Genomic DNA, 27,726 nt, shown 5'->3' on the forward strand with positions numbered 1-27,726 from the left:
GTATATATAGTATAGTATATAGTATATATATATATACTATATATATTATAGTATAGTATACTATACTGTGTAATATACTATGTATACATAGTATATATAGTGGTTCACCAGTATACATAGTATATATAGTATACATAGTATATTACACAGTATAGTATAGTATATATAGCATAGTATAGTATAGTATACTATACTATAGTGTGTGTGTGTGTGTGTTTTAAAGGTTTATTTATTTATTAGAGAGTGCAGGAGAGGAGGGAGTGGCAAAGGGGAGAGAGTCTAAAGCAGACTCCACACTGAGTGCAGGGCTTGACCTCATGACCCTGAGATCACGACCTGAGGGTTGGATGCTTTAACTAACTGCTCTACCTAGGCACCCACTTTTTTTTTTCCTCTACTTCCTGAAGTTGGATTTGTCTCTTCTGGATTGCCTAGCCTTCGTCCCTTATTTTTGTGTTTCTTTGGATTTTTCTGTTTCATGTTGGAGACTATGATTAAATGATTGTTGATACTAAATTGGCTGCTCATATTCAAGAATAAGGTATAAAGAAATAGACAGAAAACTTTTTAGCTTGTGTAGATAGAGCTTAGTGATTGGTGAGCTTCATTAGAATGCAAACTGGTACCGGTCTATCCTTTTAGATGGGACACCCTCTCACATGTCCTTATCTGAAGTTCTTTAGCATTTCTCAGTCTCCTAGAGCAGAATTCTCCCGTCTGTTGCCTGGGTGGCGGGGAATATATGCATGGCTGCTGGTACAGTGAGAGAAGGGGATGTAGATTTTCCATTTATTTCCCTTGTGTTTCATGGGGCTTTTTTTTTTTTTTTTTAAGATTTTATTTATTTAACAGAGATCACAAGTAGTTCAGAGAGGCAGGTGGAGGTGGAGGGTGCAGGTGAGCAGACTCCGTGCAGAGCAGAGCGCCTGGTACGGGGCTTGATCCCAAGACCCTGAGATCATGACCTAAGCCAAAGGCAGATGCTTAACCCATTGAGCCACCCAGGCATCCCTCCATGGGGCTTGTTATTCCAGACCTTTATTTTGTCCAGCTGCCTGAATATGCAAACTGTGCTTCATTTCCTCCAGAGAATAAACCTCCAGTTTCCTGCAGTGGGTGAGGATGTGCTTTCCTAACACTGAAGGTTGAAAGGAGAGATCTAGTATTTCAAGTCCTCTGCCTAGCCCCATTCTCCATCGAACCTAGTAGCTGGCTACGGAGTCTCATGAGAGTTTCCTGCCCCCCCCCCCCCGGGAACTAATTTCTAATCTCTCTGGTGTTTAAATTATAATCTCCATTTTCCTAAATCAGTTATGTTATTTTCTGTTTTCTTTCTCCTTATAGATTAATGCCATTGGTAGCTTTACTATGAAGAATCTGTCAATTTTTTGGAAAGATTTATTTATTTATTTGAGAGACAGGGTGAACAAGCAAGCAAGTGGAAAGACTGGGGAGTGGGGCAGAGAGAGAGAATCTCCAGCAAACTCCCCACTGAGCACAGAACCTGACACAGGACTTAGCCCTAGGAACCTGAAGTCATGGCTTGAGCCAAAATTGAGTCAGATGCTCAACTGACTGAACCACCCAGGCACCCCAACACTCTACCTTTTTTTTTTTTTTTTTTAAGATTTTATTTATCTACTTGACAGACAGAGATCACAAGTAGGCAGAGAGGCAGGCAGAGAGAGAGGAGGAAGCAGGCTCCCTGCTGAGCAGAGAGCCTGATTCCAGGCCCGATCCCAGGACCCTGGGATCATGACCTGGGCCTAAGGCAGAGGCTTTAACCCATTGAGCCACCCAGGTGCCCCAACAGTCTGCCATTTTTAAGCAGAACTCTCTTTTTTTGTTTCTGGGTTTTTTTGTTGTTGTTGTTTTGGTTTTTTTTAAGATAATTTTTCACATGTTTAATTTTTAGCTTATATAATTTTATATTAAGATAATAAGATTTAGGGGTATCTGGGTGGCTCATTGGGTTAAGCCTCTGCCTTCAGCTCAGGTCATGATCTCAGGGTCCTGGGATTGATTAAGCCCCGCTTTGGGCTCTCTGCTCAACGGGGAGCCTACTTCCCTCTCTTACTCTCTCCCTGCCTCTCTGCCTACTTGTGATCTCTATCTGTCAAATAAATAAATAAAATCTTAAAAAAAAAAATAGAGGACACCTGGGTGGCTCAGTTGGTAAAGCAACTGCCTTCGGCTCAGGTCATGATCCCAGAGTCTTGGGATCAAGTCCCACATTGGGCTCCCAGCTCCAAGAGGAGTCTGCTTCTCCCTCTGACTTCCCCTATCATGCTCTCTCTCTCAAATAAATAAATAAATAGAATCTTTAAAAAAAAAAAAAGATTAAAAAAAAAGATAATAAGATTTAATTACCTTGGGGCACCTGGGTGGCTCAGTAGGTTAAAGCCTCTGCCTTCAGCTCAGGTCATGATCCCGGCGTCCTGGGATCGAGTCCCACATTGGGCTCCTTGCTCAGCAGGGAGCCTGCTTCTCTTTCTGTCTCTTCCTGCCGCTCTGTCTGCATGTGCTCACTTGCTCTCTCTGACAAATAAATAAATAAAATCTTTAAAAAATAAAAAATAAAAAATAAATTTAAAAAAAAGATTTAATTACCTCGTCCATTGCTGTTGAATATTTAGCTGGGCTCCAGTGTTTGGGGTTTTTTGGTCATTTTATTTATTTATTTTTTTAAGATTTTATTTATTTATTTGACAGAGGAAAAGATCACAAGTAGGCAGAGAGGCAGGCAGAGTGGCGGGGAGGCAGGCTCCCTGCTGAGCAAGAAGCCTGATGTGGGGCTTGATTCCAGGACTCTGAGATCATGACCTGAGCCGAAGGCAGAGGCTTAACCCACTGAGCCCCATTTGTCATTTTAATTAAATATTTTTAGAAGCAGCATTTCAAAATCATTTGCATTATCTTTCTATATAGTTTTTTTTTTTTTTTAAACCAGAAGGGATTGTGCAGCCCATTTGATTCTGCTCCCTCATTTTGCAGATGAGAAATTGGAGGTTATTCCTTGATTGGACAGTCCATTCATAGCACAGCCAGGACTTGCACCCAGAAATTCTGGCCCAGAGTCTGCTCTTGATCATTGCACTCTTCTGCATCTCCATTGAGTTAAGCCTTAACTGGCCGAGTTACTGTCAATTCAGAAAGTGTTTTTAAAATTGCAGTGCTTGGGGTGCCTGGGTGGCTCAGTGGGTTAAGCCTCTGCCTTCAGGTATGGTCTCAGTGTCCTGGGATTGAGCCCTGCATTGGGCTCTCTGATCAGCAGGGATCCTGCTTCCCCCTTCTCTTTGCCTGCCTCTGCCTACTTGTGTTCTCTCTCTCTCTCTCTCAAATAAATAAATAAAATCTTAAAAAAAAAAAATTGCAATGCTTTTGGGATGCATGGGTGGCAGAGTCAGGTACACGTCTGACTCTTGATTTAGGCTTAGGTCCTGATTTTCAGGGTCGTGAAATCGAGCCTGAGTTGGGCTCCATGCTCAGTGTGGTCTACCTGGGATTCTCTCTCTTGCTTTCTTCCTCTCTCTCTGTCAAATAAATCTTTTTTAAAAAATTAAAAAAGGAAATTGCAATGCTTTGATAACTAGCAAGGTTGAATATTTTTCTATACAACATTATACTAACTAATACCTTTTTCCCCTTTAGTTTGTAGTCTTTCATCTGGAAAATTTGGGACATTACTTAGTGGCTCATGGGACACCACTGCTAAAGTCTGGCTGAATGACAAGTGCATGATGACCTTACAGGTACCGTAGTAGTTCTCTGTGAATGTTCTACATAATAATTAAATGTGATGACTTTGTGTCAACTCAGGTTAATTCCCATTTCACTCACAGGGTCATACAGCTGCAGTATGGGCAGTAAAGATCTTACCTGAGCAGGGCTTAATGTTAACTGGATCAGCAGACAAGACTATTAAATTGTGGAAAGCTGGAAGGTGTGAGAGGACTTTTTCAGGTAAGATCAGAGTAGACATTTATAGTCTCATCACTTCATATTCACTCCATTGGTGTATCCTCAAAAGTTTAGAAGCAACATTTGAAAAACACCAGTGTATCTGAACCATTTAATTTGGGTAGATGTAACTTTTCTGACAACTAATACTTAAAATCTTTTAAAAGATAAAATGAAACCTCTCCTAAAATAACTAGATGTGGACTAATAAATGGCTCTTAATGAGCTTGTAATATGGTATGCAGTTTGTTTTTGGTTTAACAAGTTCAGAGTGAAATTTTCAAGCGTAAGCCTTATTGATGGTGTGTCACTACTGTTAATTTCATATATACAGGAAGATATCATTAGTGCGCTTGTCAATATTGAAGTACATTATCAAATTTCGGGCTTATATTAGGATTTTAGATCAGTAGTCTTTTTGAACCTTACCTATTAAATAACTCCTGCACTGAGACATCTGCTGACTGACACTGGTATTGCTGATATTGCTGATTTATTTGTGGAACACTTAAAATTTTGGTATGAATTTTTTTGTTGTTTTTCTTCTTTTATTTTCTTCAAATTTGATCACTAGTCTGGAAAATACTTCAAGAAGTCCATTGTGCAGATAAAACTATCTGTAGATGGGCAAGTTATAATTAAGCATCACTGTGTTCCTGCTTCCATACATACATGTTATCAAGTTGTTACTAATCTTCAATAGCTAATCTAAAGCAGCAAATACTGAACCTGAAAAATTTTTTTGATTCCTGATCTCCTTTATTAGATCATAAGCTTCAGAAAATGTTCTGTCCTTTAAAAAAAGAAAGTAGGAGCGCCTGGGTGGCTCAGAGTGTTAAGCTTCTGCCTTAGGCTCAGGTCATGATCTCAGGGTTTTGGGATTGAGCCCCACGTCAGGCTCTCTGCTCAGTGGGGAGCCTGCTTCCCCTTCTCTCTCTGCCTGCCTCTCTGCCTACCTGTGATCTCTCTCTGTCAAATAAATAAATAAACAAAGTCTTAAAAAAAAAAAAAAGTAATATCTTCTGCGTTGCCTCAGTTAATATTGAAAGAAATTGAGTTTTATAAAGTTTTTTAAAGGATTTTAAATTTTTTAATTAATGGAATATATGTATATTTCTAGTTATATAATTAAGAATAATGTTCCACAAAATCTTGTCTTATAAAAAATTAGTTATTATTTCTTACTGTATCATTTTAATGGTTGTATTTGTATATGTTATGAAATGTTTCTGCTGATAAAGCAGTGATGTTTGGTTTTATATTTGTGTTTTGGTCAAATCAGGGAAGAAGTTATGATTTGTAGTATCAAAGGAAGTGGGATTATAAGGCAGGAATCTTTAATTCCTGTTTTACCGTTTCCACTAGTTGTTGTATGGTTTCAAATAACTCAATCTCTCTTAATCTATTCTTCATACTTTAATAAAGATTACTTTTCTACAGTGGTTTTTATTTAAAATTCTTAAATAATTAAAATCTTTTTTAATTGAATTTTTCTTAATTTTCATTAGTACCCTTCATTACTGCCTCATTAGTGCCTTATAAATATTAATTTCAATATTATGTTTTGAGAAATTTAGGGGCTATTATTCTTTGTCATGTTTGAATGTTTATATGTTATGAATTAACTCTTGTTATTGAAGACGAAAAGTTGAAAATGAATTGTCAGGTGAAAATGAATTGTTGGGATCAGAATCTTATTTCTGGAGAGCTTTAGGAAATAATTTGGAGAAGATAAGGTAAATGTAAAATAACTTCCAAAGGTAACAAGAAATACTACCAAACCTAAAATAAAATTTTGGTTACCAGTCTTTTCTATAGAAAAAAATTAATTTCTCTGCTTTGAAAATCAGTTATTACTACCCACCTACATGTTTTATAATGGTAGTTAGTACAGAGATCCATCAATGAAATCATCCGTCTTATTGGTTTATATTATTCTTCTTTCATACAGGGCATGAAGACTGTGTAAGAGGTTTAGCAATTTTGAGTGAAACAGAATTTCTTTCCTGTGCAAATGATGCTAGTATTAGAAGGTGGCAGATCACTGGCGAGTGTCTTGAAGTATATTATGGACATACCAATTATATTTATAGCATATCTGTCTTCCCAAATTGTAAAGGTAAGATTAGCATGTATTAAAATTTTTAAATTTTATATCAATCACTGTATCATTCCTTTCTTGAGGTGGGGGTAGGAGTGCTAATTATCAGTTTGTTAACTGTGATTTGAGTAATTTGGTAACTTTATCTCATTAAGGATCTTCTGGTAAAGGAGGAGGTTGTGTGATCATCTTTATATTAATTCATATTTGATGGTTATGTCAAAAAGTTTTGGGTATTTCAGGAAAGACTATAATTTATTGATGCTAAGTGTATGTACAGTATGTAAGATATAAAATACAGAAAATGTGATTTTTTAAGTTGTATATGGTATAAGTGAGAAATACATAAAATGTAAAACTAATTTTAAAATAGTTCGGGGTTAAAAAAAATCCTTATGCCTACCTGGGAAGGTGATATGTAATACATGTATTTAATTTTATTTATTCAAACTGATTTTTCCTATATTCATTAATTTTAGATTTTGTAACAACGGCAGAAGACAGATCGCTGAGAATCTGGAAACATGGGGAATGTGCTCAAACAATCCGACTTCCAGCTCAATCTATTTGGTGCTGCTGTGTTCTAGACAATGGTGACATTGTGGTTGGTGCGAGGTATTTATATTCTAGTCAGTCAATAAATATCATGTGTCTAGGCCTTTGGTATTGTGTAGAGATGACCCATAAGGAAACATCAAGTGAGTTGGGAGACCATGTGTATATTTCTGGAGTGAAAAAACAGTACTAAACATGACAACTTTTACATTAATGAAACATAATTACACTGGTATTGTACTGCAGGTTGTACAGTCAAAACTTTGAATGCAAAGAAATTGGAGAAGATCGAGATTAGTGTGGGAAAACTTTCTGAAGAAGGAGAAGTTTGGGTTGAAAATTGAAGGGTAATGAGTAAGAAGGGAAATGATAATTTCTAGCAAAGCAAATGTTATAAATAAAGATGTGGCATGGACACGAGAGGGATATGTATGAGAAATGAAGGAAAACGGTAGAGGACTCATGCTGGGGAATAGTGGGGAATACTGGTAAGATGGTAAGACATTAAAGCAGGGCATAACTATGGGAAACCTTGAATGCCAGGCCTTTTTTAGATTCTGTGCTTGAGATAAAGAGTTCTAGCTTTTAAAGAAGTGACATAATTAAAGCATAACTTGCAATTTATTACATAATAGGTTGGGTATAAGTAGTGGTGACAGTGAGCAGGAAAAGCAATTTAGAACGCAGTTACAGTGTGCCTGTGCCATTATGAAATGTTATCCCCACAGTGCTAATAGATAAGAGGTCAAAATATGAAATGTTACAGAGGAAGGATGATCAAAAGAAGGATGAAAGAAAAGCATAAAGCTTTTAATTTTTGGTGATTGCATTAATAAAATTGGGGAAGTGGGAGAATTGGTTTGGTACAGAAGGTGAGGCCCTTAGTTTTAGACTTCTGGGGTCTGAGTGGGATGAGTCAAACTTACACTGGTGAATCTGGCATGGAAGGCAGAAATAAAAAGAAAGCAACAGCCATAAGGGATGGAGGGCCTAATAAAGGAGGTGATTTACTTTTTGTCTGGGTCAAGTGCAAATTTGTTGGTTTCTTTATTTTCCTCCCTAAGCATATTTAAGGTTGAAGTAAACAAACTGAAAGGGTGAAGTTCCTGTTAGTGGAAGGTTAAGTAAGAAACCAAGTTCTCTTTAGAATTGGGCAGGATTAGTGCATTTGAAAGTAGCTAACTTGCCTTTCCTACCCAAAACTAGAGGTTGGGGTTGCCATCGAGTCCAATGCAAGACTGGGATTACATTGGGATTACATTGCTAGTTAATCAGAATAAAGACAGACTCCATGTTTCCTGAATGGACAGATAATGAGCATCTGCTATTTTTAAGCTTTATGTTGTGTATTTGAGTCCTTTGTAAAGTAAACCAACTTACTGCCCTTCTTTATACTCTCCTATGTAATAGTGACATGAAGTCTATGTTATGCCTCTAGATTTTTATGATGGTAAATACTTACTTGGAATTCAAAATTGTGTCAAATATATATTTCTCTGTCTTTTGCTAGTGACTTTTCCCTTAAATTATCTTTTTCCTACCCTAAACATGGCTTTAGAAAGCAACAGAGGATAGTGTGTAAACCAGTATAGTGCTCTCCTCAGCCATAAATACATAGTAATGTTTCTCATATCACAAATACAGATTATTTTTGCTTTGAGTCATTTAGGTGTGATAATGTTCATGCACTATAGCATAAGTGACTTCAAATCAGTTTGTTTTTTTCTTTATAGTGATGGTATTATTAGAGTGTTTACAGAATCAGAGGATCGGACAGCAAGTGCTGAGGAAATCAAGGCTTTTGAAAAAGAACTCTCTCAGGCAACCATTGATTCCAAAACTGGTGATTTAGGGGACATTAATGCTGAGCAGCTTCCTGGGAGGGAACATCTGAATGAACCTGGTAAGTATTTCAGTGTATATATGTTTGCCATTTGGAATAATTAGAATGAGAAGGAAAAAGAGGTTGATTTGCTGGTAATTAAGTGTTATTCCCATTGCCAGACAGGGATTTTTTTAGAATTTGTACTGTTATACTTAACCATTGTGAGAAACCATATTCTTGCCTCTGTCTCACAGTTTTAAAAACTTTGAGCTAAACTGCTCATAAACAGGAGTCTTGTTTTTGTTTTAAATAAATCTCCTAAAACTTAGCTCATATACAGTAGGTACTCAGAAGTCACTCATTTAATACCTTTTGGTTGATTGGATTCTCTGAGAGAGGTAGTATAGACTAAAAATAAAAATGAGTTCAAATAAAGCAATGTCTGCAAAGCAAGTTGGGAGTAATTTGAGCTTAAATCAGAGGACAGTGGTTTTTCAAATGAAATCTAGATATATGCCTGATCCATAATAGCAGTTCTCAGAACTTCATCCACAGACCCTTAGGAATTCTGAGACTCTTTCAGGATATCCACAAAGTCAAACTAATTTTATAACACTAAGCTGTTATTTGACTTTTTTACTGTGTTAACATTTGCACTTAAAGGTTCAAAAGCAATGGTGGATTTAAAAAAAAAAAAAAGCCATTTGCCCATAATTTCTTAAAGAAGCATTAAAAATTAATTTTACTACAACCCATTAGTCATGTCTTTGTTAATACTCTAGTTGACAAAATGGAAAGTACAGATAAAGTACTCTAAAGTACCATGGTGTTTCAAGGATAAGTATTTGTGCATTTCTTTGAGTTGCGGACTGAACTTTTTCATAGAATGCCATATTTATTTCAAAGAACAACTAACCAAGGTTAAGTTTGGGGTATTTTTTTTTTTTTTTTTTAAAGAACAAAGTGATCATGTCACTTTAAGGAAAATACTAACAGTATTTATTGCTAAAGATACCATTTAAAATTCTCAAGTGAAAATTGAAATTTTGGAAGAAGTATCTGCTACCAGGAGTTGTTAAGATAGACCAGTGGATTTTAGTGTTTAGTAGAGCATTAAAAAATGCATTGATATGGTTTCAGATTCTAATGTATAACCTTTAAAAACCTACTACTTGTAGAATATTCACATTTTTCTGAAAAGGCTTTTAAACTAGTCATTTCTCTTTCAATTATATTATCTGCATGAGGTTGGATTTTCTTTTTTTACCTCAACAAAATGACAGATTGCAACAGATTGAATGGAGAGGCAGGTATGATAATCCAGCTATCTACTATTAAGACAGTAAAAAGATTTATAAATATATAAAACCATGCCAGTCTTCTCAGTAAACTTCTAAAACTATTCTTATTTTTCATTAAAATATTAAAATACTGTTTATTCAATATGTAATATATCTACTGTTTTCCATTAAGTAAACATATTTTACTTTTTATTTTTTATTATTTATTTTTTTTTTTAAAGATTTTATTTATTTATTTGACAGACAGAGATCACAAGTAGGCAGAGAGGCAGGCAGAGAGAGAGAGGAGGAAGCAGGCTCCCCGCAGAGCAGAGAGCCAGATGTGGGGCTTGATCCCAGGACCCTGGGATCATGACCTGAGCTGAAGGCAGAGGCTTAACCCACTGAGCCACCCAGGCGCCCCCATATTTTACTTTTTAATTTCAAATCCAGTAAGTCAGTTGATAAAACCCACATTAATAAAAGTTCTTTGGGCTTCTGAATAACTTTTATGACTATAAAGAGATCTTGAAATCCAGAGTTTGAGAACTGACCCATTATGCTGTCATGTTTTTAATATTCCTACAATTCTTTACAAAATGTAGTCTCTTTGTCACCACACACACACACACACACACACACACACACACACACACACACAGTAAATATTTACTAAATACCCAATGTGTTCCAGGCATTGTTCTAAACTCTGGGAAATAGGAATAAAAATCTCTGTTCTCATAAATTTATGTTCTGCAAGAGACAGATAATTAAAAAGTAAATAAGTAATGATATAAATATGTCAGATAGGGATAAGTACCCTGGGAAACAAAGCAGGAGTTGGGGTGTTTTATAATTTTAAATACAATGCTCCGGAAATATATATTATTTAGGATAACATTAGTTGCTGTAACAGATAAACTCTAAACTCTCAGAGACTTCATACAAAGAAAAGTTTCTTTGCTGCACAGTAAAAGCTTAGTTGATGGCAAGGTATGCTGAGCATGTTTGTGGAGCAGTTTTGCTCCTTGTGGCCATTCAGGGACCCAGGCTGATAGAAACCACCATCTTCAACATGTAGCTCCCAAGGTCCTCTTGTGTAGAGACTTTCAGCCATCAGACGGAATAAAAGAGGAGGGTAGAGTAGGATGGAGTAGGCCTAGAACTGGCTCACTCCCATCTCACCCACTCAGATTCCCCTGACCACTTCTCATGTGTGGCATCTAGGAAGTACACCTTGCTAAAGCCACAGTTCTACTATGGAATACAAATGTGAATCTCTGGAGGACAAATGGCTGTCTCTGCCACTGAATGTTTTGCTGAGAATGTGACATTCAAGACCTTAAGGAGGCAAGGGAGCAGATTTTGCCAGTACTGTATGAAGAATGTCATGGGCAGAATTAAAAGCCAGCGTAAAGACTCTATGGCTGAAGTCGGGAGATAGGTGGAGGGGAGGAGTAGTGGAAGGTGAAGTCAGAGTGGATGAATGTTTGGCCTTGTACTTCATTCCAAGGACTTAGGCCTTAACTGAGAGAGATGGTAAGCCATTGAACGGCCTCCAGCAGAAGAGTGACAGAAGTGCTTTCAACTTTTGAAAGAAATTTTGTGGTTGCTGGGTTGAATATACACTTCAGGGAGCCCCAGGGCAAGAGTAAGAGGCCATTAAAGCAGTCCAAGTGAGAAATGCTGGTGGCTTGTACTGTTGGGTAGCAATGGAGATGGTGAGAAGAGAGAGTTTTCTAGATCTTTTTTTTTTTTTAATTTTTTAAAGATTTTATTGACAGAGACAGTGAGAGAGGAAACACAAGCAGGGGTAGTGGAAGAGGGAGAGGCAGCCTTCCTGCCAAGCAAGGAGCACAGTGTGGGGCTCAGTCCCAGGACCCTGGGATCATAACCTGAGTCAAAGGCAGATGCTTAACGACTGAGCCACCCAGGTGCCCCCAAATCTTTTTTAAAGATAGAACTAACAGAATTTGCTGAGGGATTGGCTGTGGAGTTCAGAGAAAGAGGAATCAAACTCTTTTGTACTTTTTGGCCTGAACAACTAGAAGAATGGAGAGTCATTTACTAAAGTCAGTGTTGTCAGAAGATACTCAGTAATAAAACTTGTTTTATTTTAGTGGGCTGGCTTCTTTCTAGTAGAGACATACTTTTTTAACCTTCCTCTGTTTATACAGGTTCCTTTTAACCATTATTTTCTTTTGGGCTGCTTTCCAGTAGAGTAACATTTTAAACTCTTTTAATAAAAATTTCATTAAACCAAATACATATTGTTTTATGTATAATTTTTAAAGTTAAAATTTTTTTTATCTAAATGGCTTTGAATTTTACTCTGCTATTCTACCTTTGATTCTTAAATGTTTTATTTTAAGGTACTAGAGAAGGACAGACTCGTCTAATCAGAGATGGGGAGAAAGTTGAAGCCTATCAGTGGAGTGTTAGTGAAGGGAGGTGGCTAAAAATCGGTGATGTTGTTGGCTCATCTGGTGCTAATCAGCAAACATCTGGAAAAGTCTTATATGAAGGGAAAGTATGTCAACTTCTACTTTCTAATAACCATTATCCTAAAGCATCAGACAAACATCTTCTGTTCCCTTTTCCCCATGCTGATAAAATTTTCTTTGGTGTTTGAGATTTAAAAATTCATTTCTATGGAGAAGATTTCCTATTTTCCCTGTCTTGAAATTGACTTTTTAAAAAGCTCTTTCCATGTAGGGAAGCTGCATTTGATTGATTAGCCAGTGTTTGTCTTTGGGTGATTACCATGAGTAAACTGTTCCCTACCATTTTGAATTAGGAGCTTGTGTGCCACCTTTCACCTAATGCTTTGTGCCTCGCTAAATTTAACTTGACAAGATATGAAGGACCCTGCGGGGCAGTGCTTTTAATTCCAGCATGTTTTGTGCCTGGAGCATGATAACAGCTAATACTTTTGGCCTTCCAATCAACCAATTAGAAACCCTCCTTTGGCCTTAGAGTTAATGTGTAGTTGTAATATGTCCCCTGCCCCACCCCTACTGAAATGCTAATCTTGTAGCACGTTGCATTCTGGCAAAGGTGTGTTATAATAATTATTTTTAAAAGGATATATAATGTCTGTGATATATATGTCTTAAGTGAACAGATATGTTAGTAATCATTTATCTCCTTTTTGTATTCCTATTGAAGGAATTTGATTATGTTTTCTCAATTGATGTCAATGAAGGTGGACCATCATATAAACTTCCATATAACGTCAGTGATGATCCCTGGTTAACTGCATACAACTTCTTACAGAAGAATGATTTGAATCCCATGTTTTTGGATCAAGTGGCTAAATTTATTATTGATAACACAAAAGGTCAAATGTTAGGACTTGGGAATACCAGTTTTTCAGATCCTTTTACAGGTAAGTTAGGAAAGTTCTGTACGTTCATAAATGTTGGTTGATTTTTTTTTTTTTTCATTTCTCTTTTGATGTGTTTAAACATCCATTATGATTACCTGTTTAAATAAAAAACCAAGATCCAAGATCTGTAGCAGGTTTTTACTTTAAATTCATATTTTTAAACCTCAAATTATATAGTAATTCTATATTTATAGAAACAATTGTATGTTCCTCTTTTTTTTAGATTTTATTTATATATTTGACAGAGAGATCACAAGTAGGCAGAGAGGCAGGCAGAGAAAGGGGGAAGCAGGCTCCCTGCTGAGCAGAGAGCTCGATGTGGGGCTCAATCCCAGGACCCTGAGATCATGACCTGAGCCGAAGGCAGAGGCTTTAACCCACTGAGCCACCCAGACGCCCCATGTTGTTCCTTTTCAAGATTTTGTTTATTCATTTATTTTAGAGACAGAGACCATGCAGATGAGGTGGAGGTGGGTGATGGAGGGGCAAAAAGAGACAAAGAGAATCTTTTTTTTTCTGAGAGGAAGAGAATCTCTAGCAGACTCCATGCTGAGCACAGAGCCAGACATGGGGCTTAGTCTCATAACCCTGAGATCATGTCCCAAGCGGAAATCAAGAGTTGAACGCATAACTGACTGAACCACCCAAGCATCACTTTTCCCTTTCAAAAATACAGCCACACTGTAAACTAAATAAAACTATGAAAATTTAATTTAGTCATATGAAATGAAAAGAAACTCAGATGTTCCTTTATATAGTTACTCCTTTTAAAAATGTTTTGGTGAATTTTAGTAAGTAAATACTTTTCACATGAGGCTAAATTGGTTAGTTGGGCATCAAATCTAGGATTGAACTATGGGCAGTTTTAGTTTTCATGGGATTTATGTTCCACATAATGACTTCTAAGTCAGTTTATAATATAGTGTACAGTGTCTAAAATATTATAAATGGGGACCTGAGGGGAGGCAGGGAAGGGCAAGAAAAACAAATGTTGTAAATGGCATTAGGCTCTTATACCAGTCTGTAGATTATAATCCGAGTGGTATTAGTCTGAGTCTTTTTTCCCAGGAAATGGATTATAACACTCCTTTTTCTAAAGAAAAAGGACCCTGAGTTTTGGGTCCTGGGAACTGAGGCTATGGTACAGAAGGAAATAAAATGCTTCCTTTTTTCTTAGGTACAGGGCCAGCTCTCAGTAAAATTCTGAAATTAGTACTTTATTGTTAGTATTTTCCTGTTGTCATTTCTATGTGCTAGTGCTCCTCCTTGTTTTACAAGGCTTCCGTATCCCTTCCTGTCTTCTTCCCTCACTGATACTTGACACTCCTAAGTTATCTCTTCTTTCTCTATTTCAAAATTCCATTGCCCATTCACCTAATAAAGGTAATGTCACCTGCATGTTGACTTAAACAGAATTATCAGACTGACTCACTACTGAATATAAATGATGTAACCCCTCCTAATAGTTGCACTTGACCAAAAAAAAAAAAAAAAAAATGTTTATGTGGCCTGGGTGGTTCAGTGGGTGAAGCCTCTGCCTTCGGCTCAGGTCATGATCTCAGGGTCCTGGGATCGAGCCCCACATGGGAATCCCTGCTGAGCAGGGAGCCTGCTCCCCTGCCAACCCCCAGCGCCTGCCTCACTGCCTACTTGTGTTCTCTGTCTGACAAATAAAATCTTAAAAAAAAAAAACAAAAAAAAACTGTGTTTATTATCTGGGTATTCCATTGATGGAATTTCAGGCTACAGCACAAAAGAGTGAACACATGATTATAGTCTCGTGTCAGCTATTTTGTGGAGTGGAAAACGGATACTAGAGCAGCTGGCTCCGTCTGGAAATCTTAACTCTGGCTTTCTTTGGTCTTCCGAATCTCTAACTTTATAAGCATCCTTTTATATATATCTTTTACATATATATCTTTTGCATCCTTTTATATATATCTTCTGCATCCTTTTATATATATCTTTCCTATTGTAGACACCTCTGATTATTTCCCCAGAGGTGCTAACAAAACATATAGTCACACACACTGCACATTTGTGTAAGTATAAACGGAAATCTCTTCCCTTTGTGGCACTCATCGCCTTCGTGTAATTCTCTTCTCCAGTGGGTTGTAAGCTTCAATGGATACAAGCAATCTTGTTCCCTGCTGGATCCCCAGGACTATTTGACACATGAGTTAATGAACTCAGGGGTTCTCTAAAAGATTAACATTTGATGCCTGTGGTTTTGATAGCAACAGCAACAGCAGGAATTCTAGTGAATTTGTATAGGAACAGGAACTGATTATATGTATATATTATCTAGGTCAGAGACCACCTGTGACTTCTCCTTTTAAATTTGAATTTTTAGTTATTTTAATATTTAAGGGCAGTGGCTAACACCTATTAAAGTAATAAAGTTAAGAAACCAAACCTGGGGAATCACTGAAATTTTAGTTTCTAAGTAGTCTTTCCTACTATAAGAACTGCTGACTGATTTCTGTTACTATATCATGTGACAGCTTTGCTCTTAGGTTTTTCCTCCAAGCTTAGTCTTCTAATGTAAGCATTGTGCGGTTTGTGAAATTCAAAATTTTGGCATACTTCAGCTTTTCCTTTGTTTGCATGCATAGGTGGTGGTCGGTATGTTCCAGGGTCTTCATCAGGATCTTCTAACACACTGCCTGCAGCAGATCCTTTTACAGGTGGGACGTGGTTTTGATAAATGTATCTTTCTTCATTTAATGTATAGCATTTTGCATTATATGGATTTACATTTTGGAGACATCATCTAATAATAATTCCCTTATCTATATTCCAATTTTGATGGATCTCCTTTTCTCTAATTTCTAATTTTGCTTTTTCCTGGAGTATTTTGTAGTTTTTCTCATGACTTTTAAATAGCGTATTATTAGAACTCATCATTTTCTCCAGTGGTCCTTCTTGCAAGGAGAGCAAGAGTCATGAAGGGCATAATTTTCAGAGTCAGATAGACCTTGGTTCAAAATCTGGCTCTACCACTTACTTGCTATGAGAAGTTGGCAAGTTGCTTAACCTTTCTGAGCCTATTTTTTTTATCTGTGAAATTAGATAATAGGGGAACCCACCAACCAAGACACAGCATGAGTGGTATTACTGGCGAGATTCTACTCATCACAAGCAAAGAAGGAGCCATGTGAGTCCCTGATAACTGGATGAAGCCGTGCAGTCAAGAAGTCTGTTCAGGCATATTGTGCCTTAGCATGGAAGAACACAGTCCACCCAGGATTATTTCTTCTAGTCTGTGTTATTAATGGCCTTCATGAAGCCCTGGAAGTGTTGGTGTATTACTTCACAATGACTTTATTTACCAAGGTATGCATGCCTCGGCATCAACACTACTGGGAAAAAATTGCCAAGCTGGGACTTGAATGCAGCTGAAGAAGTCTCTGTTTTCAGAGTAGTTTTTGTCATATTTTATGATGCTGTTGTTGGATCATCAGCCAGAGTTCCTCAACAACATACCCAGTTTGGGAAGAGATTCTTGGCACTTTGAGTATTCACTGGCCTTGCCAACATAGATTTCTGTCTAAACCATAAATTGGACCAACACACAACCTTCGGTCACTACCATGAAGTTGTGAATCGCTCTCAGTGAGCTTCTTCTCTCCTGTGAATGAATTGGTGGCCCAGATGCCCTTAGCTGCACCCTGTGCATTGGTAACCAGTATGCTATAGTCACCGTCTATCAAGATCAAGATAAATGTTGTGATGGCACCGTGGCTATTAAGGAAACCGTTGATGACATAATGCAATTCAAAAAGATATTAAGGATCTGAAGAGTAGATAAGGTGATGACTTATTCAAGACATAGTGATGCCCTGAAACTTAGAACAACATAGTTCTCAGACCTCATTAGCAGCTTTTTCTTGGAACAGAAAGAAGCTTCAAGCAATACAACCAAATCAAGAGAACTCCTGAGGCCATCATCACTGGAGCATGTCTCATTATTGCACAATGTCAGTAACTCAGAAGATTCAGTGATTATGGAGATATGCAAGATAGCATACTAAACATCCAAGAGAATTGAGGAGTTACTAGGCTAACTGAACTACACTATTATAAAAAATAGATAATAGTACCTACCATATTGAGATGTTATAAAAATTAAATGGTACAGTACATGTGAAGTTTTTAGCAAAATGCCTGGACTATATTTAAGTCTTCAGTATGCTTAGTATATATTCCCCCAATTTTACTAGTTGCACTGGGACAAAGAGTTTTTCCCATTCAGCTTATAGTTTAAGGTCAGTCTTTTTTTTTTTTTTTATAGATTTTATTTATTTATTTGACAGAAAGAGAGATCACAAGTAGGCAGAGAGATAGATTACAAGTAGGTAGAGAGAGAGATCACAAGTAGGCGGGCGTGGTGAACAGAGAAGCTGTTGCTGAGCTCGATCCCAGGACCCTGAGACCATGATCTGAGCCAAAGACAGAGGCTTAACCCACTGAGCCACCCAGGAGCTCCAAGGTCAATCTTAATTCTCTTTTCTCTTCCTTATATATGTGCTTCTCAAACTTCCAATGTCAGTTAGAATCACCTGGGTTGCTTGTTTAACTCATCATTAAGGTCCTTCCCACAGAGATAATTCTGATGCACTAGGTTGGTGAGGAGATAAAAATTACTCCTGCCCTGATCTCTCACCCATGGATGTTGATTAAATGTTCTTTGTTATTTGGTTTGCCATTAGTAATTTTAAAAGTACCTTATACGTTTTTAAAGTGAATCCAATTCAGAGAACCAATAGGCTGTTACGGGTGGGCTCTAGGAATCTGCACATTGAACAGGTGACTCTCACATGGTTGAAGAACTACATTTAGAAAAGTGTAGAATCATACTTTGCCTCATAATTAATGCCTTGGACAAGTTCTTCAGCTTTCTTCTAAAATACTGTTAATAATAATGGTATCTAATTGATATTTAAATGAGTATATAAATATAAGATGCTTAGCATGAGGGGCACCTGGGTGGAACAATCAGTTAAATAACCAGTTCTTGGTTTTAGCTCAGGTGGAGCTCTCTAGGTCAGGAGATCAAGCCCTGCCTCAGGCTCCATTCTGCTTGGTTTTCACTCTCCCTCTCCCTTTGCCCTTCCCCCTGCATGTGCCCACATGCACACACTCTCTTTTTCTCTCTCCTAGAAATAATAAATCTTTTTTAAAAAAGATGCTTAGCATGCTACCTAGTATATTAGTAAAAACAAAAAAGCCTCTTATTCTCTTTTCTTCATTATTTTAATCTGTTTACATCTGCAGTTTTGGGGTTTTTTTCTTTTGTATTGTTTGCTTCTTCTATATGTGTTACAGCGGTTATACTAACTCCTGGATATTAAATTCAGAGGAGCTGGAAAAGTAGCTCATCTTCTTCCCATGAGGGCTGATCCAGGACTCTGAACATCTCCTAATCCTGCTGATTCTTTCTCTACACTGTTTTTTCATGTTCCTTTCTTTCCATTTTCAATGAGAATCCATAAGTAGGATCCCAAATATGAGACAGTGCTATTATCATAGCATCCCTAAATCTTATCTAGTCTCTTTTTTGCTTATGTATTAGCTAATCCTATTTCAGTAGAATAATGTTCACATTTTTTTATTGTTTTTAATTTTTTAAGGTTTTCTTTTTATGTAATCTCTGTACCCAGTGTGGGACTTAAACTTAGAACTCTAAGATCAAGACTCTAATGCCAGCCAGGCATCTCATGTTTACGTTTCATTATGGAAACCTTTTAATTTCTTCTGTCCAATCCACTGATGCTTTTTCAATTCATTACTATCTATAATTATAATGTTTAAGTCATCTAATGTCTTATTTTGTAATTTGAGAATTACTTTTAAGACTAACATTTATCACCAACTATATGCCAGGTACTATTCTAAACAAATTCATAGCCCATTTATTATATGTATAAATTCATTCTGAACTGTGACTCATATTGAAAATAAGTTACTCTGTGTAGAGAGGAACCTTTTGAACTTTAATTTGCAGTTACCTTTGCTTACTAGATGTGTCACTGCATTTCAGGTGGTGGTCGTTATGTGCCAGGGTCTGCCAATATGGGAACTACCATGGCTGGAGTTGATCCATTTACAGGTACACACTTGTCTACTTTTCAATTATTTTTCTTCTTTGTCTTCTTTTTTTCTTTTTTAGATTTTTAAAATTTACTGGAACTTTTGTTTAATGAAAGATTGAGAAATCTGGTATCTTTTTCTTGCTAGAGAACTTTTCATATAGTAGATCAAGACCAAATTTCTTGACCTGGCTTTTAGAGTATTCTCAGAATTGTGTCATACTGCACATTAGACTCATGTAGGAAGCTTAAAAAAACCTCATCTCCAGAGATGCTCACTGAGTCCATTGCTGCCCCGGTTTGGGGCCTTGGAAATCACACTTCCAGTGTGATTCTAATGTGTAGCCAGGATTAAAATCTGCTTTTCTGTCATAGGTCTGGTCTTCTCACCACCCTTACAAAACCTGAGGGTTGGTTTTTTTTTGTTTTTGTTTTGCGTCTCTCCTTTGTTCATTTTTAATGTATTGAGAATGTTATTCAGGGGCGCCTGGGTGGCGCAGTTGGTTAAGCATCTGTGTTAGGCTCAGGTCATGATCCCAGGGTCCTGGGATTGAGTCCTCAGGCTTCTTGCTCTGCCAGGAGCCTGCTTCTCCAATAGCCTGCCACTCTCCCTGCTTGTGCTTCCTCTCTCTCTTTCTCTCTGTCAAAATAAATAAATAAAATATTTAAAAGAAAGAGAATGTTATTTACTGTGCTCCATGTTCTGTTTAAGAGGACCCAGAAAAAAATTTGCTGTTGTGATTTAGGCCTGTGCTATCTGGTCTTCTCCTGAGCAATTAACTTTTCTTTTTTATTCTTAGTATCTTGCCTAGAGTCTGACACATTTTACTTGTTCATCATGGTTGAATATAGGCAGACATGCTTCCCTCTTTTTGACTGTTAATAAAATGCAGGACTAAATTTGTGGTTCACTTCTTGAAAGTTTGACACCTTATCCTGTCTTGTGTTTTCCCTACTTAGTATTTTCCACAAGAGACTAATATATGTGGAACATAATATGTTCTTGACTATCATAAAATATATACTTGCAAACCAGCCCTCTAAGAACCAACTTGGTATGTGGTGATTTTTGTAAGCTCTTTTTTCATTGCCAAACTAACCTGAGTGGTGGTATTGAAGTATAACATAATGATTAAGATTGAGGACTCTGGAGTGAGAATGCTTAGATTCAAATCTCTGTTCCACTAATTTTTACCTATTTTGCCTTGAGCCAGTAATTCTGTTCCTGTACCTCTGTTTTTCCCATTTGTAAAGTTGAAGTAATATCTACCTCATGGAGTTGTTAAAAGAGTTTAGTAAAATTACAAAATGTATATAAAGCACTTTATACAAATAAATGTTTAGTAATTGTTAGATGTAGCTGTTATATTAGAAAAGAGTATGAAGTTAACCATGCTTGCTGCCATTTTTCAGAAGTTAGAGTTTTTAATAGCTGAGTACATATGCTGGACTTTATATACGTTCGTCCGCCTATTGTCATCTCTTACTTGGACAGATGAAGTAATGTCCTCCAGATTGCTCTCTACATGAGCCTGTGCAGCCAGTGATCATTTTACAGTCAAACTTCGTTTATACTCTCATTGATTGAAACCCTTTAATGGTTTCCCATTGAATATTTTTTCTTGGCCTCCTCTCTGCCTTTTTTCTACCCAGGCATACTGGCCTGTGTCAGGTTCTTGAGTATCCCGTTATTTTCTCAGGAGTTTGGTAGATGCTGTGCTGTTTTAGAATACTTGAGCCATTTGCTTTGTTATTTAGACCACAAATTATTGTTTGGCTTCTTTCTCTGTTTTCTTTTTTTAATTTAATTTTGGAATATAGTATTTATTAAATGATATTTCCTGGGCATTCACATATGCCCTCTGCTGGATCACGTATGCTATCATAAGCTCTCATTGCACTCTGTACTTTTCCTTCTTGTTTTATCTCATTGTTTGGACGGTATTTGATTTGCATTCTCCTTACCACAATGAGACTCTAATGACTAGGACTTCAGGCAATGTCTTTTAGCTCGTCTTTGATCACACCGATAAATATTTTATGCTTTTTAAGCAATTAAAATTAATTTTGTGTATTTATCTCATAACTTAATCTTTACCTATCTTATTCCTATTTCTGATATATTCAGAAAATTTAAATGTTTAATACATATTTTTGCAAAATATCTTAATTTTTACATTGGGACAAAAATAAGATTTGGAATGCAGATAAAATAAAAATTGGGTTTAAATTATGCTTTAATTGACTTTAGTCACTAAGTATTGTACTAAATTTTCATCCTGGGCCAGTTGTTTGTCAGACACTGCATTTTGGTCACTATAATAGGAACTTAGGAAGTAAAAATGCATAAAAGACTAGGACACTTCCCCTTTAGGAACCTACATCTTGGGGAGATTTATTAAAATGATCATATGGTCTTAGTCTTTCTGTGACTGACTGACTTCACATAGCATGATGTTCTCTAGCTCCATCCGTGCCATTGGAAATGGCAAGATTTCATTCTTTTATCTATGGCTGACTAATATTCCTTTGTATATATATATACCACATGTTCCATATGATTTCACTCATAATGTGGAATTTAAGAAATTCCACAAATGAGCAAAGAAGAAAAAGAGAGTCAAAACAAGAAATAGACTCTTAACCAGAGAGAACAAACTGATGGTTACCAGAGGGGAGGCAGGTGTGGGTATGGGATAAACAGGTGATGGAGATTAAGGAATGTACTCATGGTGAGCACCAGGTGATACATGGAAGTGATGGATCACTGTATTGTACACCTGAAACCAATATTACACTTTATGTTAACTAACTGGAATTTGAATAAAAACTTATAAAAATAAATAAATGATGGAGAAAATGACAATACCTGCTATCTCATTTGGAATAAGCAGTAAAAGTCATGAGAAGAAAGAGATCAATATGCCTTAAGATGGGAATGGAAGGTTTCATAATTGTGTATTTTTTGATCTTTTAAAACTGTTATTTAGATTGAATCTTAGAAGTATGAGGGATGTAGAGAATATGAAATGGAAAGGCTTTTGTTTTACATTTAAGCTCCCAGTCCAAAAACTAAAATTTATTATATCAACAAATATAATCCATTTGTAAAATCTTATGATTTTCTTTTTTCTGAGTTTGTTTTATTGCATGCACTGAGTAGTTACATATCAATAATTGTGAAAACAAAGTCCTGCAATTAGAAGAATCTCAGTTTTGTCTGGTCCTTATGATTTTAATCATCTTCTGTTCTGTAAATAGGGAATAGTGCCTACCGGTCAGCTGCATCTAGAACAGTGAATATTTATTTCCCTAAAAAAGAGGCTCTCACTTTTGACCAGGCAAACCCTACACAAATATTAGGTAAGTGCATTTTAATTAAATAGTTTTCTCACATATCCATAGACTCTTTGCAGTGCACTCAAGACTGTTTCTCCTCCTCACATGAGCTAGGAACTGGGTGCTTACATGATAGAGACTTCTGTTGTGGGATTACAAAACTGCGTCGACTGCAAATACACAGTCTGATAATGGACCCTTAATACTTGCAAGAAGCCTTATACAAATATAAGGTAAATGCTTTATGATGATTTTAATGAAAAAAAAAAAAAAACTGAAAGGGAAAAATATAAATCCCATTCCCTGAGATCTTAATGTTTTCAGGAAAAAAAAATAATGAAGACAAATAAGTAAAGCGTTTGAACAATAAAAATTTTCTCTTAAAAAAATTAGTTGCCCTTAGAAATAATAATAAAAGGCTGTTCAAATTGTCCATTAAAATGAAACTGCTCAGTTGACTTTAAAATGCTTTTTCTGTTAACTTGTTTCTCTCAAAACAAAATGGCAGGTGCTTTTTGGACTGACAATACTAGCTCTGTTTGCCACTACTACTTCATGAGAATTGAGATAAGATAACATATACATCTCAATATAAAATAGGGGGGTTTTGGTCAGAATGAACCTTTATACTGTCTTTATAAAAATCATTCATAAGGGGTTCCTGGGTGGCTCAGTCCATTAAGCTTCTGACTCTTGATTTTGGCTTAGGCCGTGATCTCGGGGTTAGGAGACTGAGCCTAATGTCGGCTCCACACTCAGCAAGGAGTTTGCTTGAGGTTCTCTCTCTCCCCTGCCCCTGGTCTCTTACACTCACTCTAAAATAAATAAATAAATCCTTTAAAAAAATTGTTTCATGAAATGTGAATATGGTAACAAAAGACAGTATTTCCATCAAATATGTTTTTAAAGTAATGTAATGTCAAAAGCACATATGGAACTAAGTGAATAAATTAAATATTATAAATAGACATTTAGCTCTTCAGTTAATTCATTAACAATCATAGACGTTGACATAAGTTAGCTAAGAGCCATTATAAATAAATTTTTTCTTTGAGAGGATTGACTTGACTTAGACTTGGGTATAATGACATGATGTTGCTTTGAAAACCATAAAGTTCCAAGTTTGATCTACTTTAAAACTTACGTAAAGCAGAAAGTTTCATAAGATCCTAGAAAATAAAAGTAAAATAAAAATCATCACAGTAACCTTTCTTTTCTTTATTGTGCTCAACGAATAACGTTCATAGGCCTTATCTTTATTGTATGGTATTTGATAATTGCCCTGAAAAGTCTTACCTTCCCCATGGTATATGGTGGAATACTCTTACTGAAAATTTTGACATTTTTATATTACATTTGGTTAATTATAGTTAGGAGAATTTTAAAAGTTTGGATTTGGGTTCTAGGTAAACTGAAGGAACTTAATGGAACTGCACCTGAAGAGAAAAAGTTAACTGAGGATGACTTGATACTTCTTGAAAAGATACTGTCTCTCATTTGTAATAGTTCTTCAGAAAAACCCACAGCCCAGCAACTTCAGATTTTGTGGAAAGCTATTAACTGGCCTGAAGGTATGGAAACAGTCTTTAAAATGTAATTAAAAAGCAGTAAGTATATCTTTTCATTTCTATCAGTATTATTGGTATTTCCAGATTGAGTAAAAGTAACCCTGGGTAGTTGTAATTCATAGTCTTGATTTGGTCTTATGCCTTATGAGAATCTGAATGGAACGTAATGAACCCCATCCATGTACCATTTCATCCATCTCCGAGCTTTTCTGGATCCCCTGCAAACCACCCAGGAACGTTTTGTAACCTATTAACCCAGGTTATGAATGTCGGCTATAATTATTTTTTTTAACTCACTTAAGTCTTTTTAAATTCCAAAAGTGTCCTCTCCCTTATTATTACTTTTTCATGCTATTGATTAGAGAACAAAAATCATATGTCCTGCTTAATATCCCATATTGTGAATTTGGCAGATCACTTAATATGTTCCACTGTCTCTATAGTTCCTGCTAGACATAAGTAGATTCTGGTTCAACAGATTTTTTTTAGGTGAATGTCCTTTATAAATGATGCTGCATACTACCTTTATTTTTTTTTAAAGATTTTATTTATTTATTTGACAGAGAGGGATCACAAGTAGGCAGAGAGGCAGACAGAGAGAGAGGGGGAAGCAGGCTCCCTGCTGAGCAGAGAGCCCGATGTGGGGCTCGATTCCAGAACCCTGAGATCATGACCCGAGCCGAAAGCAGAGGCTTTAACCCGCTGAGCCACCCAGGCACCCCTGCATACTACCTTTATATCACATGGCACATAATTTCTGGATTCCTTACTTTTAGTATGCTAAGATTATAGAGTGCATTCATTCAGATGGTGTCTGCCCAGTCCTTGGAATCTAAAGCCCTCCACCAACCTGTAAACATCCTATTAGCATTTGTCCACTGGAATTCTATTAAAAAAAACTTCCCCTCTAGGGACACCTCGGTGGCTCAGTCGGTTAAGTATCTGACTCTTAATTTCAGCTCAGGTCATGATCTTGGGATTGTGAGATAGATCTATCCCCTGCACTAGCCCCTAATTGGACTCTACAGTAGGTGTGGAGCCTGCTTAAGATTTTTCCTTCTCCTTCCCTGCACCTCCCAACTCACTTCCAGTCATGTGTGCACTTTCTTTCTCTCTTCAAAAAAAAAAAAAGCTTCCCCTCTTCAACTCTTTGGTCTTTTTAAAAGCAAGGTCCCATCCCATTCATTCCACAAAGATTTAGTGAATACTCAGTATGTATCAGGCTAGATAATAATCCATTTAAATTAAATTATCTTTAAAGCATATATGATCTTGTAGCAATAAATCCAGTCTCTATAAATAAGAAAAATTAATTAACAAAAGTTTAGGAATATATGTCTTTTGTAATGGTTTTTAACATTTTCTGAAATGGTTGTGCATTAATGAAATAAGATTTTTAAAACTGAGTAACAGTCATAGAAATTTTCTGGGTATTTATAAACATTAATGAATTTTTCTTTTTAATAGATATTGTCTTTCCTGCACTTGACATTCTTCGGTTATCAATTAAACATCCCAGTGTGAATGAGAACTTCTGCAATGAAAAGGAAGGGGCTCAGTTCAGCAGTCATCTTATCAGTCTTCTGAACCCTAAAGGAAAGCCAGCAAACCAGCTGCTTGCTCTGAGGACTTTTTGCAACTGTTTTGTTGGCCAGGCAGGACAAAAGCTCATGATGTCCCAGAGGGAATCACTAATGTCTCATGCAATAGAACTGAAATCAGGGAGCAATAAGAACATTCACATTGCTCTGGCTACATTGACCCTGAACTATTCTGTTTGTTTTCATAAAGACCATAACATTGAAGGGAAAGCTCAATGCTTGTCAGTAATTAGCACAGTCTTGGAAGTTGTACAAGACCTAGAAGCCACTTTTAGACTGCTTGTGGCTCTTGGGACACTTATCAGTGATGATTTAAATGCTGTACAGTTAGCCAAGTCTTTAGGTGTTGATTCTCAAATAAAGAAATATGCCTCAGTATCAGAACCAGCTAAAGTAAGTGAATGCTGTAGACTTATCCTAAATTTACTGTAACAATGGAGATGTGGCTGAGATTTTAAATTGATTAGTGTTTTTTCTCACATTTTACATGACTGGTTACAGATGATAAAAAAAAAAGGCTGTGGATTAAGTAAAATTTCAGATCTTGTAAAGTGGGGGTAAGAGGAGACAAAGAAGAAATAAAATTTTTGCACTGATGAACTGTGAGATTTTCCTGTGTGATGTGGGTAAGTTTTCAGGAGTTTAGAAACAAATTAAGAATGAGCTAAAATCAGCAAGAACACAACTGCTACAGTGGCATAATGGCCATACCTTTGCCACGTAAGAACTTTTTTATTTATATAATCTGCTTTTACTACTTATATACCCCAAAATGTTACTTGTCCGTGGTTGACTTTTATTTAACTACTGCTGTACTCATTTTTATTGCTGATTCTTTTAACAGCATATATTTCAAGGCCTTATTTTGATAAGTACTTTGGAATTTTCAAAAATTAAATTTTGTTATAAATTATTCCATATATTGAAAAGATATAAAATAATTTCTTCATTTAAGTTACTTGTAAATAGAAATTATATTTGTTTGATGGCTCATTTGTAGATGAAAGAAAAGCAACTGACTAAGCTGTATTAGGTTGTATATCAATTCAGAAAGATAAGATCCCCAATTAACTCCCAAGTTTATGATTCAATTTCTTTCACCCCTCCCTATTTGAGGTAACTTCATTATTCATTCTAGTTTTGATACTAGTTTATTTTTGGTCATTTCCATTGGTCTCAAAGGGAATTTGGAATGTGTTGAATTTTATCAAGCAACTGTGTAAGCAATAACAATGTTACTGGCAAGTCCAGATCCTATCATGAGCTCCTAACATGGTCTGGGCACGGGGCTAACCACTTTGATATTTAATTTCCAAAAACCCTTAGATGAAGGGTGATGGTGTCTCTGTTTTCAGAAGTAAATATAATGGGAGGAATCATAATGGGAGAAAAAAGTGCATACCATACTACTAGAGAGAGGCATCACAAATTTATCTCTGAACATCCTAGCAATTAACACAAAGGAGAAACCAGCACTTTAATTATGTAATTTAATGTGTTTACGAGAACTTGAGTTTCTTAAGAGAAGCATAACTATTCCTATTTTTTAAAGTGGGAAAGATCTTTTCACAAAGAGGACTTTGCATAAAATAGTGGCAGCATTCTCAACATTTATGGTATACAAAACCATCAGTTTACTGGCTTAATGATAAATTGCAAAGAACAATTCTTCCCTAATAAGAAAGGAAAGATTTTTGACTATTGTATTGATTCAAGGAAAAACTTGGAATATCAAAAAAGAATGGGCAAAATAGAGGGAATGTGTATTTTGCTGAGTATTAAATTGCAACTCTGTGATGTGTACTCAGACTTTAAAAATTCTGTTGGCTGGCTCCATTAGGAACCTTTGCTTTACTTTTTGTTGAATTGGGATTTAGATGGTTAAGTCAAAATTAAGTGGAAAAGTTAAGAGTTTAACCCAGGTCAGCCTGGTTCCATTGCAATATACTGCTTTCTTGTGAACATGTCCATTCTAGCATGCAGTCTTAAGTACAGACAATTTATCTACATATTTTGA

General features: G+C 36.3%; 1 protein-coding gene and 1 long non-coding RNA gene across 2 annotated transcripts in view; one reads left to right on the forward strand and one right to left on the reverse strand.

Moving 5' to 3' along the window:
• Positions 1-2,027: 2,027 nt before the first annotated feature.
• Positions 2,028-27,726, reverse strand: part of LOC309858461 — a 36,857-nt gene continuing 11,158 nt past the window's right edge. Inside the window, exon 4 of the long non-coding RNA XR_014308206.1 lies at positions 2,028-2,538. This is a non-coding gene — a long non-coding RNA (uncharacterized lncRNA). The remainder of the gene's footprint in view (positions 2,539-27,726) is intronic.
• On the forward strand, positions 3,614-26,306 carry LOC309858459 (phospholipase A-2-activating protein). The gene is made up of 12 exons (XM_082751142.1): positions 3,614-3,752; positions 3,843-3,963; positions 5,912-6,079; positions 6,541-6,676; positions 8,350-8,519; positions 12,094-12,251; positions 12,890-13,109; positions 15,725-15,796; positions 19,153-19,221; positions 22,463-22,564; positions 23,947-24,111; positions 25,576-26,306. Exons 1-12 carry the CDS (start codon positions 3,738-3,740, stop codon positions 26,139-26,141), a joined length of 1,962 nt encoding a protein of 653 aa, XP_082607268.1. The 5' UTR covers positions 3,614-3,737; the 3' UTR covers positions 26,142-26,306.

Source organism: Mustela nivalis (assembly GCF_964662115.1).
Source record: "Mustela nivalis genome assembly, contig: HAP1_SCAFFOLD_2518, whole genome shotgun sequence".
In the NCBI taxonomy this organism is placed as follows: domain Eukaryota; kingdom Metazoa; phylum Chordata; class Mammalia; order Carnivora; family Mustelidae; genus Mustela; species Mustela nivalis.

Bases quoted from the DNA above. Each gene is read 5' to 3' on its own strand.
- LOC309858459 (XM_082751142.1), top strand. The intron at 12,252-12,889 runs GTATGTCAACTT...TTCCTATTGAAG, and splicing joins AAGTCTTATATGAAGGGAAA to GAATTTGATTATGTTTTCTC. The intron at 13,110-15,724 runs GTAAGTTAGGAA...TTGCATGCATAG, and splicing joins TTTTTCAGATCCTTTTACAG to GTGGTGGTCGGTATGTTCCA.